This window comes from Macrobrachium nipponense, chromosome 21 (genome assembly GCF_015104395.2).
Source record: "Macrobrachium nipponense isolate FS-2020 chromosome 21, ASM1510439v2, whole genome shotgun sequence".
Classification (NCBI taxonomy): domain Eukaryota; kingdom Metazoa; phylum Arthropoda; class Malacostraca; order Decapoda; family Palaemonidae; genus Macrobrachium; species Macrobrachium nipponense.
The window spans coordinates 11,508,783-11,525,229 of record NC_087212.1 but is presented as its reverse complement, the minus strand read 5'-3'; the positions used below and the strand labels follow the sequence as shown (position 1 = coordinate 11,525,229).

General features: G+C 36.1%; 1 protein-coding gene across 6 annotated transcripts in view; it reads right to left on the bottom strand.

Moving 5' to 3' along the window:
- LOC135197796 (vinculin-like) overlaps positions 1-14,001 on the bottom strand; it is a 210,932-nt gene extending 196,931 nt beyond the window's left edge. For 3 of the 6 annotated variants that reach the window (XM_064224920.1, XM_064224921.1, XM_064224919.1), the window contains exon 1: positions 13,830-14,000. In XM_064224920.1, coding sequence (XP_064080990.1) covers positions 13,830-13,886 — 57 coding nt within the window. In that variant the 5' untranslated portion in view covers positions 13,887-14,000. Of the gene's footprint in view, positions 1-13,829 lie in introns of all 6 variants that reach the window. The other 3 variants (XM_064224917.1, XM_064224918.1, XM_064224922.1) reach the window with 2 other exon arrangements.
- Positions 14,002-16,447: the final 2,446 nt, after the last annotated feature.

Here is a 16,447-nt window from a genome sequence, read left to right as displayed (position 1 = left end):
CTTCATCTCGACTCTCTCTCCCTCTCCCTCGCTGTCAATAACGAAGGATGAAGTAGCATCATCTGTTTCGCCATCTCAATCAACGTGAATACTCCTTCTTAGCTTTAATATTATTAACTTCAATATTAAAACTAATCTAACACTTCCTGTCAGCCAAGATGGTCGTCAGCACCATCCAAATAATGTAATAAATAATACCTTTAGGCCAGTCTCAATACTTCATCACGTAAGCAATCTTTAATGGCACCATGCTTCTTCCAAAAGCACATTTGACTTCCATGAGGTCGTCTCCTACTGCAGCTAGTTGAAAACTTGAATCTAAACTTCATTTATTTACAAAAGCAAAGATCCATTACGGTATTAACAGTAAATCTGACTGTATAATCAACAGATCAAAATGTTACACAGAGTTTATATTCAACAAACATCAAAGCTATCAGTTACTTACTCAGTTTTCTGAAGAGAATGAAATGACTAAAACGTTCCCGTAGTAATTTGGTTACAAATACACTTCGCAGAGTCAAAGCAGAGCCCACAACAGTACAGACTTTCTACAACATCCTCTTATGATGTGCTTTGCACAGTCAAAGCAGTTTAGTCCCTAGTGCTGTATACAAGGATTCAGAATACTTCCTCTACTGATTTTGTTGCAGATGCAGTTTGCAAAATGACTTTTTTTTTTGTCCGTGGTGTGGTCAGCAAAGAGAGTATGAAGTTCGCATACCATTTAAAGCAATAGTTTGTGGAAGCAGGGCAGTTTTGCTCGTGATGTGGTCACCAGTTCCCTTACCAACCTTGTTACTGAGGCAGTTTGTGATCGATGCACCATTTTTGTCCCTATTGCATACTTCGCAGACACTATTATACACATACAATATATATATATATATATATATATATATATATATATAATATATATACATAGAGCCAATGTCAGTAATAAAAGGATCCTACAACTTTTGTAGTTTTTTCTAACAAAAGCGTTGCTCAAACTATAGTATTAGCTCGCAAAGCATTGGCTTTTTAAAATCGGTCTGTTGAAAAAGAAAAAGGTCATCACAGCAGCGCGTCCTCACGAAAACGAATTAGGTTTAATAACAAAGTTTCCAAACTAAAAAAAAAAAAAGGGGGGGGGAGGGTTCTTGTTCACTTTTTACCAATTTCTTCGCTAAATGCACTTCGTTTAGCGTCACTTCGGCGCCATTACTTCGAATCTTATGGGACGAATCGAGCTAGAATGGCAACGTAAATCGGATAATATGCATGCTACTCTTTTAGGCGAGAGATTATTTTCGCCATAAAATCTGCATATGCCAGAGAGAGAGAGAGAGGAGAGAGAGAGAGAGAGAGTATGCGCACAACGAAATAAAAGTCATATCAGGCACGGTTCGGAGTTTAATAAAGCATACCATAAATAAATGTACGCACACAAACCAACACCACACACATATATATATATATATATATATCTATAATATAATATATATATATATATATATATATATATATATATATGGCAATTTTATATGCTAATATATCCAGTACAAGCGAATGGATTATTACCATTAAATTCCTTTTACTGCACATTCGAACACACCCGGGGGCACTTAACAGCTCTTACTTAAGAAAAGGCATAACTACACAATGCGACGTCATCAAGAAAATGCAATACTCAAAGAAAGACATCCCCCTCCGATGTAAGAGACTAAATGAAAACTCGATAAACTAGCGAAGTATAATTTACCAAAGTTTCTGCCCAACAAAAAATTAGGTTGTTTTAAAAAACAGCGTAGTATGAAATCGGTCCATAAACCCGAATTGCTTCCTGAATTAAATGTCATAACATACCAAGTGTATGATTCACTTCCCGGAGAGGTCTAGATCGTGGGAGGGTATACATTTCACTTTATCTCTCCTCCGCTTCTGTCTAATGTGTACACACAAACATATATACCTATATATTATATATATATATATATATATTATATATATATAGATATATATATTATATATATATACCCCTATATTATATATATATATATATATATATATATATATATATATATATATCTATATATATATATATATATATATATATAATATATATATATATTATATATCTAAAACTACTACTGAATCACGAAATTCGGAACGTGACGAGTATAAAGGCAAAAGCCAAGCAGAAAAAGTAAAACAATGGCGTATCGCAGCAAGGCTTCTCGACCTTCGCTCTTTACTAAGATACTTAGTAAAGGACAAAAGTCGAAAGGTCTTGCAGCGGTACTTTATTTTTTCCCTCGCTTTCGTGGCTTTTGCCTTTATATAGATATTTATATATATATAATCTAATCTATATATATATATTAATATATATTATATCTAATTATTGTGCTGCGAAGTCTGATGATTTCTTTATTATATTTGGGAAAATGGTTTAATGTCGAATATATACATATATATGCACGTGTGCGCGCACACTTACTACTATGCATCTTTTTATACATTAAGACGTTTCCCCTAAAATTATAAACAATTCATCACATATACGTACTACTGAAATAATTAATTTCAACAGCTTCAGTCCTATTTTTCCATTTGCATGAAACACACTTCTCTTCCATAAATGAGAATTGGCTCAACAATTCCCTCGTACACTCTCATCTTTGCTTCTACAGAAACGACCAAACCAACCCTCCCTCCCCTTTTCCTTTAAACTGCACACCCTGCTACTATCCTCGTTTCATGTATATATTGTCTGAAAGCTCTAGTCCTGCCATCATCGTTGTATTTACCCCATTTGAACATGTATTGTCCCAACTTTCTGTTCTTCATTTACGGTAATATAACCTCACATTTACTCTGAACTTTATTTGCTCGCAAATATTTCCCGCTGGTCTCTACAGAGAGAGAGAGAGAGAGAGAGAGAGAGAGAGAGAGAGAGAGAGAGAGAGAGAGAGAGAGGCCCGCCGTCCGCGTAAACAATATTCTTCAACGTCATCCACTGGCAGGCTATCCACATCCACAACCTCCTTTTAAGGCAAACGAGGAGGACCCCGATGATATAGACACAGGACATCTAATACCGTAAACAGAAGCCCTGCGGTCGGGGTCCCACCAACCCCATTTACATGACACGGCGCTTTAGTCCTAAGAAAACTTCCACTTGTAAATCTCTCTGAAATTGCTCCCTCCAGCGCACACGATGCACTGAAATGAAGCTACTTTAAAATATATACGAATTTTCCTAAAATCAACACAACGAGAGGTAGATAAACAATGCTCATTTTTAAATAAATAGATCTCACACTGTTCGTTTGTTTGTATGGTGTTTTTATCTTGCATGGAACCAGTGGTTATTCAGCAACGGGACCAACTGCTTTACATGACTTCAGAACCACGTCGAGAGCGAACAACTTTCGCCAGAAATACACATCTCTCACACCTCAATGGAATGCCCGAGAATCAAACTCGCGGACACCGAGGTGGCAGGTCAAGACCATACCGATCACGCCATTGAGGCGCTAGATCTTACAATGAAAAACAAAATACACAAGGATGGGCAACTATGCAATTGCTAGCGACTGCACAACAATCACCCAGATTCCTGGTTTTCTTGGTGTTTTCAACAGCGTGTTGCAACGGCCCTTCTTACACTGAATACTTTACCATGAGTTGTTTAAGTTTTACTGCCAGTTGCTGTGCATGTTTATTACAACGTACATATATGCACTGAACTTTCCAAATTGGTTAATGTCAAACTTAATCACATCCAAATATAATTTTAAAGCGTCCTACGTCATTATTTTGTGATGAGATTTCGATGATAATTCTACAAACTTCGATTATTCTCGTTCAAGTCCATTACTTACTTACTTTACTTTATCTTCCCGCCACTGGCCAGTGGCATAAGGCTGATACAGTTCCTCAAGTCCATTATAAAAACAAATTATATATATATATATATATATATATATATATATATATATATATATATATATATATATACAAAACGTATAAATTATAATTACATCGATAAAATGCATGGAAAAGTAACAATCTCTCTTGAAAAATCAATAGTTACCATGGCAATACTTTCTGAAAACTAGAAGAGTAACAGATTCCCATGGGGAGGGGGGTGTGTGTATGAGAGAGAGAGAGAGAGAGAGAGAGAACCGTTCAGTCATGCAGAAAATAGAAAATAAAAGCGTGTGTACGCGTTCGAATGTGCGTACACATATCCAGTCCAATCCGGCATCAAAGGTGACTGTCACACAGATGATTGAAGCGCCTTGGGGTCAAATCCAATGAAGAGTAACAAATGCCCCGAGGGCTACATCATCTCGGTCCAACCTAGTTTCCCCATTTTCCTTTCCTCAGCTTTCTCTCTCTCTCTCTCTCTCTCTCTCTCTCTCTCTCTCTCTCTCTCTCTCTCTCTCTCTCGCGGTAAGCCTTGGGTGGGGGACCACTTGTCTAAGTGGTAGCACCAGCAGTAACTAGAGTTTGTGTATCTTGCTGGAAAGGTTTTCAAAGCAAATCCTTCACTGAGTAATATTGCGTTTAGATACTCATTTCTCGTATCGTGTAATGCATGAATAAGGAAAATAAAGTGAGTTGCGGAATTCTTCAGTTTTGGGGATTAGAATTATTCGAAAAACTGCCCGCAAAAAAAAGGAAATAAAACGAAGCAAATGTTAACACTTTATGTACAAAAATTGTCATGAATAAAAACAGTGCCCATAAAAGACAATTAAAAACATATACTCTTAGGTAGTATTTCTTTCGTGGACAGGTGGAAATTGTAACGAGAATTTTGACCCATAGAATCCAAAATAAAACGAAAAAAAAAAAATAATAAAGTAAAATAAAAAAGCTTAAATTTTCAACCAGCCCGCTTCTGGGTAGGTACAGCCAAAGTCTATGAATTATAAACAAAACTTCGATTCTGGGAACGAGATCAGCAGACTAACTGGGTCACTGCACAAAAACTACGTGGTTCGGTGGGCGAGAAGCACACGAAAGCAGATTGCAATTGTCTTTATAAAACGAGGTGAGGACTGACCGAATTTACTTACATCTCTCGAAAGAGACAATTGCGACCTCTCATCATTGATCTTCCCCAGAGCAACGCAATTTGTCCAGCGACCCCATTAATCTGTTGATCTCATTCCTAGAATCGCCGCTGTGTTTACAATTCATCTGGTGCTGCCTTCGCATTCCCAGAAGCAGCGCTTAATCCCGTTGGTCCCTTTTCATCGCTATTCAATCTGCAACTGCTAAATTCCCTCGGTTTCCGAATCTTCACAAAAATTAATCCTAGAGGAAATGACACCAAATAACGACCGACGCACTTTGGTGTTGGAACGAGAGAAATCTACTTCTACAATGTGAACAATAGAACACTTTTTATCCGTATATATACTTTTTATTGTCCAGTTGAGAAACAGAAAAAAAATTAATAAAAAAGAATTTGGTTCGAAATAAAAGTAGTCCTTGAATACCTATCAATCTGAGTACGACGATGAAATCAGAACGGATCTGTTTTCAAGCTCTATACACTTTTTTTAAATCTCTCCCCCCCCCTCTTCCACCCCACCCCCCAAAACCCCCCAAAATCCTTGCCGAAGTATAGGAATCTGAACAATCCTGGAGCGAAATTTGCTTCGTTTTACTAGAGTTTTTATTTCCTCCTCTAAGGAGCGCTATTCTGATCTCTCCACAGAAATATCAGATCTTTCGGAATATATATATATATATATATATATATATATATATATATATATATATATATATATAAAAATCATATACATACATACAAACACAACTACATTTTTTCTCGCTATCCAAGTATTACCTGAATCATGCACAGCGCAAAATTGTGAATGAATTATATATATAATATATATATATATATATATATATAAATATATATATATATATATATATATATATATATATATATATAAGGGTTTAGAAAGAACATCAGTTGTCACTGAGCGAGACCGAGCTATAAATAACATCAATGTAACTACTTAAGTTCCATAAGAGCACATAAGATGATGACGTTAAGTGAGATTGAATGGCTTGGACATGCATTTCGCACATGCCCTGGGAGCATAGTACGTGATAGTGTCCTCTGGGTTCCAGTGGGCAGAAGGAAGGTTAAAAGACCTGGATTGAGTTGGACAACATAGGAAAGGAGACTGGAGATAAGTGGATTTGTGTGGATGATGAAACACAGGGGCTCTTCGCATTATACGGCGTTGGATGGCATGATGGATGATAAGCTTGTACTTGTGCCTGCGTGGGATGTACACTAAGCAACCCAAATTAAAACACAGTCAAGACAAGCAAGACTAAAGCTTCTTGATGCAATCTACCAGGATACTGATTATAAAAAAAAAAATTCTCTTCCAGCAACAACCCGACAGTTCCTGGAGAGCAACACGATATAAAAATAAACAAATAAATAAATAAAAAAACCAAACTTTCTCTCCCAGCAACAACCCAAGAGTTCCTGGAGAGGAAAAAAAAATATATCATCTCTCAGCAACAACCCAAGAGTTCCTGGAGCTCTAGAGAGGGAGAAAAAAAAAAAAAAAAAAAAAAAAAAAAAAAAAAAAAAAAAAAAAAACTTCCTCTCCCCGCAACAACGCACGAGTTCCTGAAAGAAAGAAAAAAAAAAAAAACTCTCCCAGCAACAACCCAAGAGTTCTTGGAGAGCAAGATGCGATTGCCAAGGCAATGCAATGCATGTTCAGCACCGAGAAAGGCAATGAGACAGGGCGACGGATAACGAAACGGTCTCTCCTCCCCTCTCCCTGCACCCTGTCGAAGATATCTTCGGGCTGAATTAATATCTAGCAGATTCTATCATTTATCCTTGACCTTTTACGGGTGGCAATATCACGAGCACCACTCCACTCCCATTATGCAAGATGTTTAATTAAAAGCAATGCCTCTCAGCCGGGAACGCATCGCAAGGGAGTTAGTTCAATTGGGTTAAAATATTTCACGAATGGGAATCATTCCTCCGAACTGATAGAGCAATGATTCGGGGTTATTCTCGTTATAAATTCTACCTCATTGCTGGGCCGAGTGCTTTCGAACTACCATTTTAGTTAGATACGACGTCACGTTCGGAAACATTAAAAGAACTGCTACAAAAAGAACCCGGCCTGAAGCAACAAACATTCCATTGTTTTCAGCCGACAAATACATTTGAGGCTTTAAATATAAACCCTCTGTGAGTCACTTATCACGCTTCCATCACGTCGTCATCATCAAATATAACGAGAATAATTGCTTGGGAAAAATAATATTAACTAACAATGATCAACAGTGATCTGAAGCCTTGTATCAACACGATGACATTTCGACGTCAAGTCAAAACAAACGATTCGCCATTTGCAAAATGCTTTAATCACGTATTTAGTAATATACTAGACTTGGCACCCAATTGTATTTGCATTTTGTACTTCAAGACACTGCGAAGCAATATCGCCATGGACATTTCTTTTCTTAATCAAGAGTAATATTCTAATCGATTTCAATTCTGACGCAGCATTTGCAGCCTTTAACATTATCTCATATCCTAATTATACACCCAACCTTCATCGGGCCCAACAGAAGCATGCAAGGCGTACTACATTAAGCAAATGATGGCATCTTAAATTTGCATGTAAATTAATAGGTTTACCTATGTTTAATAGACCATTTCTTCTGCGGACTAGAGGACGAAAGTGTTTGTTTGCTCGTTTATATGGTGTTTTTACGTTGCATGGAACAAGAGGTTATTCAGCAATGGGACCAACGGCTTTCCGTGACTTCCGAACCACGTCGAGAGCGAACTTCTATCACCAGAAATACACATCTCTCACACCTCAGTGGAATGCCGAGAATCGAACTCACGCCACTGAGGCGCTAGAAGACGAAAGTGAGAACTAAGCATTATAGGCTACTCAAGAAATAGATACCTCAGTACGCATAGGCTTATATGTTAACATTTTTTAATGATGAGTATTTAAACTGACAAAGGTTAAGTGATCATTTCTTAAGAGATTATCTGCCACCTGCTGTGGCATTTGAAATGCACATGATATTTAGATCTCGTTAAGCATCAGGGATTATCCAAACCCAATTGATAAAGGAAGCCAGATCTTTTATTTCTACCCTGAATTATCCACCTTATAACTTATAAGCACCTCTCGGTGATACTTCCAAGCACAAACGATACAACAGTAAAAAAATGCTTCGGTGCGATCGAGTTTACTGCCCGGTGGTGGCCTCAGCCGCGGCCCAAGAAACTCAGCCACGGTCCGGTGGTGGCCTATGCTGTTGCTACCTGTAGCTTCTGTCTGAAGTATGATTAAGGTTAACGTTAACCTTAAATACAATAAAAACTACTGAGGCTTGAAGGCTGCAATTTGGTATGTTTGATGATTGGAGGCTGGATGATCAATGATATTGAAAGCAAGAGGGTTAGGCCACGAATGCAGTGAATAACTGAACCGGTCACAAAAATAGAGTGAAACTTGCAGTGCAGTGACGCGATATCACTATACGAGCTCGTCAGTATGTATAACGTAAAAAAAAGTTAATTCTGCCGATATATAAATGTATACAGCTTAGGAGTGTATGCAGCCCTGCATGGGGCTTGGGTTACTGATGTCAATGAAATTCTTGTTTCACGTAGCTACCACTTAGGGACTCCAGCGTCCATCATCCCAGGAGATTCTTACCACATGGCCCACTCAAAAGTCCTGAGCCCTCACTATAATTGCCATAATCATTATTTGTTTAGCCACAAGGACACACACTCGCATACACAATCTTAAAAAATAATTTTAAGATGCAAAATACTATCTTGCTATGCGAAGCAAGGATCACACTCAGAGTAAAAAACACCCCGCACACACGATGATAAGAGAAAAACAGAAATTTTAAAACACCAAACAGCAGGACTATAATGCTATCATCCAACGTAGTATCTGTTTTGTAGAAAAGATTTGCGATATATTTGTATCATTGCAACTTACGCAGTGGTAACTGGCAAATAGCTCTAGTTTACTTTTAAAAAATTATATATAAAAGAATAAGCATTCCCCGGTGTACTTAGTGACAGGATCTATTTCACAACTATTTCCTTGACTTATTTCTTCTATTTTCATCCGGAGATATCTTAGTTTTACAGGCGTTTCTTCTCTCCCCCATACAAAACGGTATAGAAAACGAAGAAAGAGTGGGGACTTATTCGCAGACCTTCAATAGGGTCCAACGCCACGCAGTGATAAATAAAACGGAAATGCATAGCAAAACTCATCCTCAATATTTACATAATCCTTAAATTCACTGCACTGGTCTTCATGTTGTAAAATAATACCTGTAGCTTAAAAAATGATTGCAATATAAGAGGGTTGAGAGAGCAAGTCCCAAAAACCTATAGAAGGGGAGTTAGGCCTAGTGGTGTGAGAGACTGGCTGGATCCTAATCAACAAAAAATATAACAGAATATCAGCTTCCTATGGCATTAGCTCTGAGATGTTCGCAAAACGTACTAAGAAGATGTAGATAATAAATCCTGTTCTTAAGATCCTGTTTGTACCAAGGACAGTACCGTACCTGAAGAACTCCAGCAATAATGGCTTTCACCATTCACTCAATCTTTTCTCTCTTATAATAAAACACGAAAGAAACCTGGCTTGATGACACTACAAACTGAAAATTTGCCTAACAAAGTATAAAAAAATCCTCATCCTTTCTAAAGAAAGTTATAAAGCAAATATATAGAGGTAAAATCAAAATTATGAAGATAAGCAACCAAGCTCAACTATGAGACTATACAAAAATGTAGTTTAACCATTACATAAAGTGTATACTACCTAAGTGATCTGCAAATACTACCAGTATAAATACAGCAGTATGGTAGTTTTAAAGAGGCAAAATCATGATAGTACAGAGTACTGTTTATATTGGACCTACATAAACACATTCAACAGAAGTTGATCATACATAAACTAACGATATATCTTCTAAACTATTCTATTCTCTGTAAATACTGTAATTTATAATATCATAAAAACGGTATTCCTAAATACTATCAACTTATTCTAAATTCTTTATCGCTTAAAAAGTTGCAATATATTACCATAACTGTAAATGAAAGGCAAAAAAACCTCACACTTTATGAATACTATCTCTTCTGGACCTAAATAATATTCATTCATTACCCAATTCATTTAAAATAATCACTAGAAAAATTTATAGTTAAGATGGACAAAAATTCATAAAAATAAAGTCAAAACTTTCCATGAAAGATGAACACCTACTCACAACAAAAATATAATCTTAAACAAGACTGCAGATAAAGCGCACTTCTTTTTTGCAAGAGTTCATAGAACTTTGTTGAAAGAGGCAGTAGTTCTTTTTTTTTTAACAAGAGATAAAATGTGACAGCAAACACAAATCTAACTACACATGGCTACCCCTATGGAATCAGGCATTTGTAAACACACACAAACACCTCACTTGTGATGATAAACATTAGCACTTAAGAAGATTTAAACAGTTTGATCCCTCTATATCAAAAGAAAATCCTGTTCAGATGTTTTAACCCTTTTCAAGAACTTCATCAGGAAGAGTGATGCATGGCCATAAAAGTAAAGGATGTAAGTAATATCTCCTCAGTTATGCAATTAATTACTATGTACATGCTGCAGTAAATTTCCTATACTTTTGTATGTAATTTACTAACATTTTCTACTTCTGAAGTCTTGTATTAACATTCCTATATCATCAAAAACTACCATAACTTACATCTACTGCAATGTAATTTTACAGTGACGATTAGGAAAGAAACATACCCACTAATTGTGGTTATTATTTGCTAAAAGTGTTGCAAAGCTTTCTCTTTACTTTTTCACACTGCAATAGTAAGCAAAAGGGAATTACATGTGATAAAAGTGTCCACTTTATTTTGCTGCATATAAAAATGCAACAATCCCCTTTCCTATTCAATATAATGTCCTATTCAATATGAAGGTTTCTACAGAGGTAGACAGGTTTATACTCATAACCTTTCGTTTTCAAGTTTTCATATTCATCATAATACCACATTTATAGACATTAGTATGTAGAAAAATCAAGAACACTGACCATAAAGCAATTACTATGCAATGAGTTAACATTTATGCATATATTCCGTGACAACTGAATCCAAAGATATGACCCCTGGAAAACTAGACTTCATTCATAGCTATTATATAACAAAAATCTAAATGACCAGATGCCTGCTTCTGGGAGGAATCTTGGTGAATGATTGCATGGCTCTAACTAACAGGTAGCATCTAACTTTAGCTCTAACTAACAGATAGTAACTAACTAAACAATGAAAGTATTAAACCTACAAAACCATATAGCACTAATATACTGAACATAAAAACGACTTTAGTGGTGACACATAAATAATTTCTGCCCGCGAAAATCAAATATATCTTATCTAATGCTTTCCAAAAATACCTTCAGCCATTTTTCTCATTTTCAGTAAAAAACTATTTGAACCATAGTGATCGCAATATATGCACAATTACTAAAAGTATTGTTTTACACAGAGTCAACCAAATACATGCATCATTTCTTTATGATCTATACTGAAAAATCCAGAACTATCATAAGTTTTAATTTTTGTACAAAGTACTCCCCTACCTTAGATCTAACACTAGCGGGGAAACTTGGTGGAATACCAGGGTTTCTGGGTATCCAATACTAATGAGAAAATTCACCTAAAAGAATGGTAATAAAATGCATAGCTTAAATCACGATAAAAAATTCTTATGATACAAGATGATGTGGCAAGGGCAATTTCTGAGATATACCATAAACTAACCTATGCCACCTAAGTTCTACAAATCATAGGGTGAAATACGGGGATAAATCTTAACCTAACCTAAGAAACTGAGTCTTTCCTGTCTGGGGAGAGCAATACAACTCCATCAGCATGTACCAAAGTAACGTGACCTAAAGCATTGTAAATAAAAATCATAAATAAAGTGAAATATAGTACAAATACAGCATATACATATTCTAAAATGACATAACCTAACTTAGGCTTATAGCTTATCCAAGTCTATGAGTAGAGTCTTATGTATCTTTCAAGTCAAACTATTTAGAATAGCTCTCTGAATGAACTTAACATGAAGTATTTCTTTTCTTTTAATTTTAAAGCAACAGTTTTTCTATATACATAATGAGGTTAAAATCTCAGCAGTAAACTATTATTGTAAAGCAATAAATTTATCTAAGTATAGCATTAATACATACAAGTAGGATTATAAAGTCCAAGGATGTGTTTATTTTCATTTTTCATGTTGAATGAACAACAATCAATGTCATAAACAAAAACCATGTACTGCTGTAGAAAGAGAAGTTAATATTCAAAGTTTGAAAATATGTGCAAATAAGAAAAATATACCTAAGTTCTTTGTTGCATAAAACAAGATGAAATTATTAAATAATAAATGGTATCATGCATCATTCACACAAAAGGGAGAATTTAAATAAACCTGAGGTCTTGCTACATTTACTGATATGTACACCACTAGTGAATGAACTTGCCTCTCATTTTCTATAAAGAAAAAAAAAAGCGCCAAAATGACCATCATTCAACCAATGGTTCGCTAGATCTCGGGGTAGGTAAAAAATTAATACAGTATATCATGTATCTATCGACTCTAGGTACGGTAACAAAATTGTTAAAACTGTGAGTTAAAACTTTTCTTTCAACACACGATAACAGGGTGTGTTATATAGTTCTTGGTTGGCTGGTGTATCATGTTTGGTAGAGAAACACAGCAAGGCGGCTAAATAATCATATAATAATAAAATAATAAAAAAAATGGAGGGGAAAATCTTTAAAGGATACACCGAATTTGCCCTACAGTAAATATGTAAGATTTACATTGTTACTTTAATTTTGAGACAACTAGGCCTAAGTTATAATGGATTCAATTCTCTACATTTTTCATATATACTGAAATTTACTCATATCAATGGGTATACATATGCATAGGTCTAGGGTTTTGGATCTGATCCCGATGTGAAGGAGAAATTTACTCCATTACTATATTTCACAGTTGACTATGTTCATTGCAGACTAAGCTATTTTCTGATGAGGCATCGCTCTGCTTGAAAGTTCTAGATAGAAACGTTCAAAGTCAATTGACCCTGGTTGTGTCTAGGCTAACAAATCAAGCCCCTTTACCACATGGAACGAGAATTTGTCATCTAGCCTACACCTCCTCACCACGTTCACACCTGTAGTCTGTTGAAGAGGAGACTAGGCTAGCCCGCCCCTGACACAAGTCTGCATTCTATTCATAGCAGAGACTCCAGACGAGGCGTAACTAACGTTATAGTCAGGAAAGAAAAGACGTGAACTGACTCTCATATGCGTACGGGCAAAGTGCATAGGCGTACACCTACGCTTCTTACAATAGCCTGCTGCCTAACCATATAGGTATACCTAACTAAACCACAAGAGGAAACAAGTAACCTGCAACCTTCATGTGTAAACAGCTGACTGGTATATTTAGCGATGTGTGCCGGCAGTGACTTAAAGTCTAAAATTAAATCCTAGAAATTACAGGCTGGGAATGTCATGTGGTTAAACATCGTCATCGTTCAGATGTGGACACCGATTTTTGAGAAGTGATAAGCCCTGCCCTCTTAGAACATAAGAGAGAAGTCAGAATTTCCGCCTTTTCAGAACTTCAAAGGCTCAACAACCTCTATCTCACGCGATTTCCAAACAATGACAGAACTGTGCAATACTTCACCTGCTGGGCCACAGGTTCCAAGATGCCCTCGATGGTTTTCGTGTGAAATACAGGCATGATTAAGATCCGGGATCACCTTGGATCGACAAGAATCATTTAAAAGTCCATTCAACCGCAAGACACCTTGACTCACTGGTGGTACACGCTAGACTGACGACAAACCACTGCCAATCTTTATTTTCTTTTTGATGTCTACACTTGGAAGTGTGTTTGCAGAGGTACAACTTAGGAGGACTCAACATGTAATACTTATATCAGCACTCACTAGATGACTCTGTACTGGCTCACGGCAGCGCCTTCTACTAACATTGATATGGCTGTCAGTTGCCAGTTACAAAATTTATCGTAATTTTGGAGGTTTTATATCCCACTGCCAAGATATTCAGTTTACAATTTAGTCGCATACACAGGAATATTCAAATTTTAAAGATGAATTGCTAAGCATATCATCACCGTAGCTAAGCTAAAAATACTGTTAAGAGTGAATACAGTCTACCGAATCCAAATATGGTTAATAGACGACCCTGTAGGTGGGGCCAGGTGACGAGCCCTGACGAAACGGGTCTCACCAGAGGAACTACATCCAGGTACCTCTTTTGATTTTGTTCGATATCAAATAATTGTTATTTAATCTTTGTCGACATTCCTTTAAGCTGAATAAACGAACTAGAATAATTTTCCTCTTCTCTTTAATACCTTGAGAAACATCTGGATCTTAGTTTAATTGATAAGATGTTAAAGGAAGTCAGATCTCCCAAACAAACTGTAGATATAAAGAGAAACACTGCAACGACATATGACTGAAAAAAGTATTAGATGTGCACTGCCACATTCAATAAAACTCTCACTGAAACTTACAAGTGAGATATTCGCCTTTAAATTAAAAAGAACAAATTTACAATCTATCACGAATCAGATGTTTGATGTCGGTACAGTTTTTGAAGTTTACAACCTTCATTTCACATCGTGTTTACTTTCTCAACTACCTTTAAAGAAAATCAGCCGCCTCCTTTGTTCTACTTTCCTTCAGTTCACCGGAAGCGATCTAATTTTGATAACCTAGAGAAAGTTTTTCCACGAATTGCCAACTGTGTGTCGATTTTGGGATTCTACTGGCATTTCTTACTTTATCGACGACGGTGGGTCCTTCGCAAAATCTTAAAAATAGCCAGCTGTCTTACCTGTTTCATATTAGTTGCATATGTCCTAAAAGATGATAATGTATGTAAAAACAGAGAGAGAGAGAGAGAGAGAGAGAGAGAGAGAGAGAGAGAGAGAGAGAGAGAGAGAGAGAGAGAGAGGAATGAAATGAAGTTAATGATATCATTCTTATTCACTACTTACAATGCATCAGAACGTAAATACTAATGAAACATTCATTATATCAGCAAAAAACACTAAATGGACCAGCCTTTCCTCCACCTACTCGCCATGAAAACAATCGTGTCCATATTCTTCCCTGAGTGAACCATCTGATCACTATCGTCTTGCTTGTTTTCGTCTGCTAGCGAGGCAAACACAACAAGGGTGTTTCAAAATACTAAAGGTTTCATGCTTCAAAATGTGATTGGCTTTCATTGTGGCAATGCAAATGAAATGTATCGCATGTGTCAAAATATGGTTTGAACTAACTGGTTACTAATAATCAAAGTATCAATAACTTTCACGGTTTTCCTAATAATATTATTGACGATATGTTTCATCGCACAGATTTGATAGCTTTAATAGTTACTTGTTCGTTTCTAAAACTGAATAACAAAGTTTGAGGTTTAGCATAACTCCAAATCGGATATTTTCATAATTTGAACAATTACTAACCATAAACTTTCAAAGTCCCATGAGAAAATTTGAAGACATTACCAGAATTGTCATGTCATATGCAAAGTAGAAGCTCTGTTATGAGGAAAATCAATTGAAGTGCGGAATTGTAGTTTAGCATCAATTAGTCAGAGAAACTAGATTAGTCTGTGCACGAGAGTCTTAGCGTGTGTAAGAGAACGTTCGACATTGGCACGAAGGACAAGGTTACCGGAGGCTAAGGGGTTATGTGACGTTGCCAGCCGCATCAATTCGGTTGGGGCACAAGAGTGTCAGTCGGTCCCACCCACTTACAATATGTGAACGATTTCAAAAGCCAGGTAGACCTGCTGTTTCCTAGCATTCTACTTTGCCCTCTCAATACATTTCAATGAAGTGTGGTATACAGACTATTCATGTGATAATTAGTCATGGTGTGTTTGAAATAATTTACTTACGTATATCCATGAAGTAAATATAATATATATATATATATATATATATATATATATATATATATATATATATATATATATATATATATGACATATCACATTACCGTGATTCATCACATACATCGCACTACAAACGTCCTTTAATATCTAATTCGCTCTACCTCGGAATTAATATATTTTCATATATGTTAACCGAAGGGAATTTTTCAGTCGATAATTTCTTATCGACTAAAAAATTCCCCTTTGGATAACATATATGAAAATATATTAATTCCGAGGTAGAGCGAATTAGATATTAAAGGACATTTGTGGCTCGATATTTATATATATATATATATATATATATATATATATATATATATCATA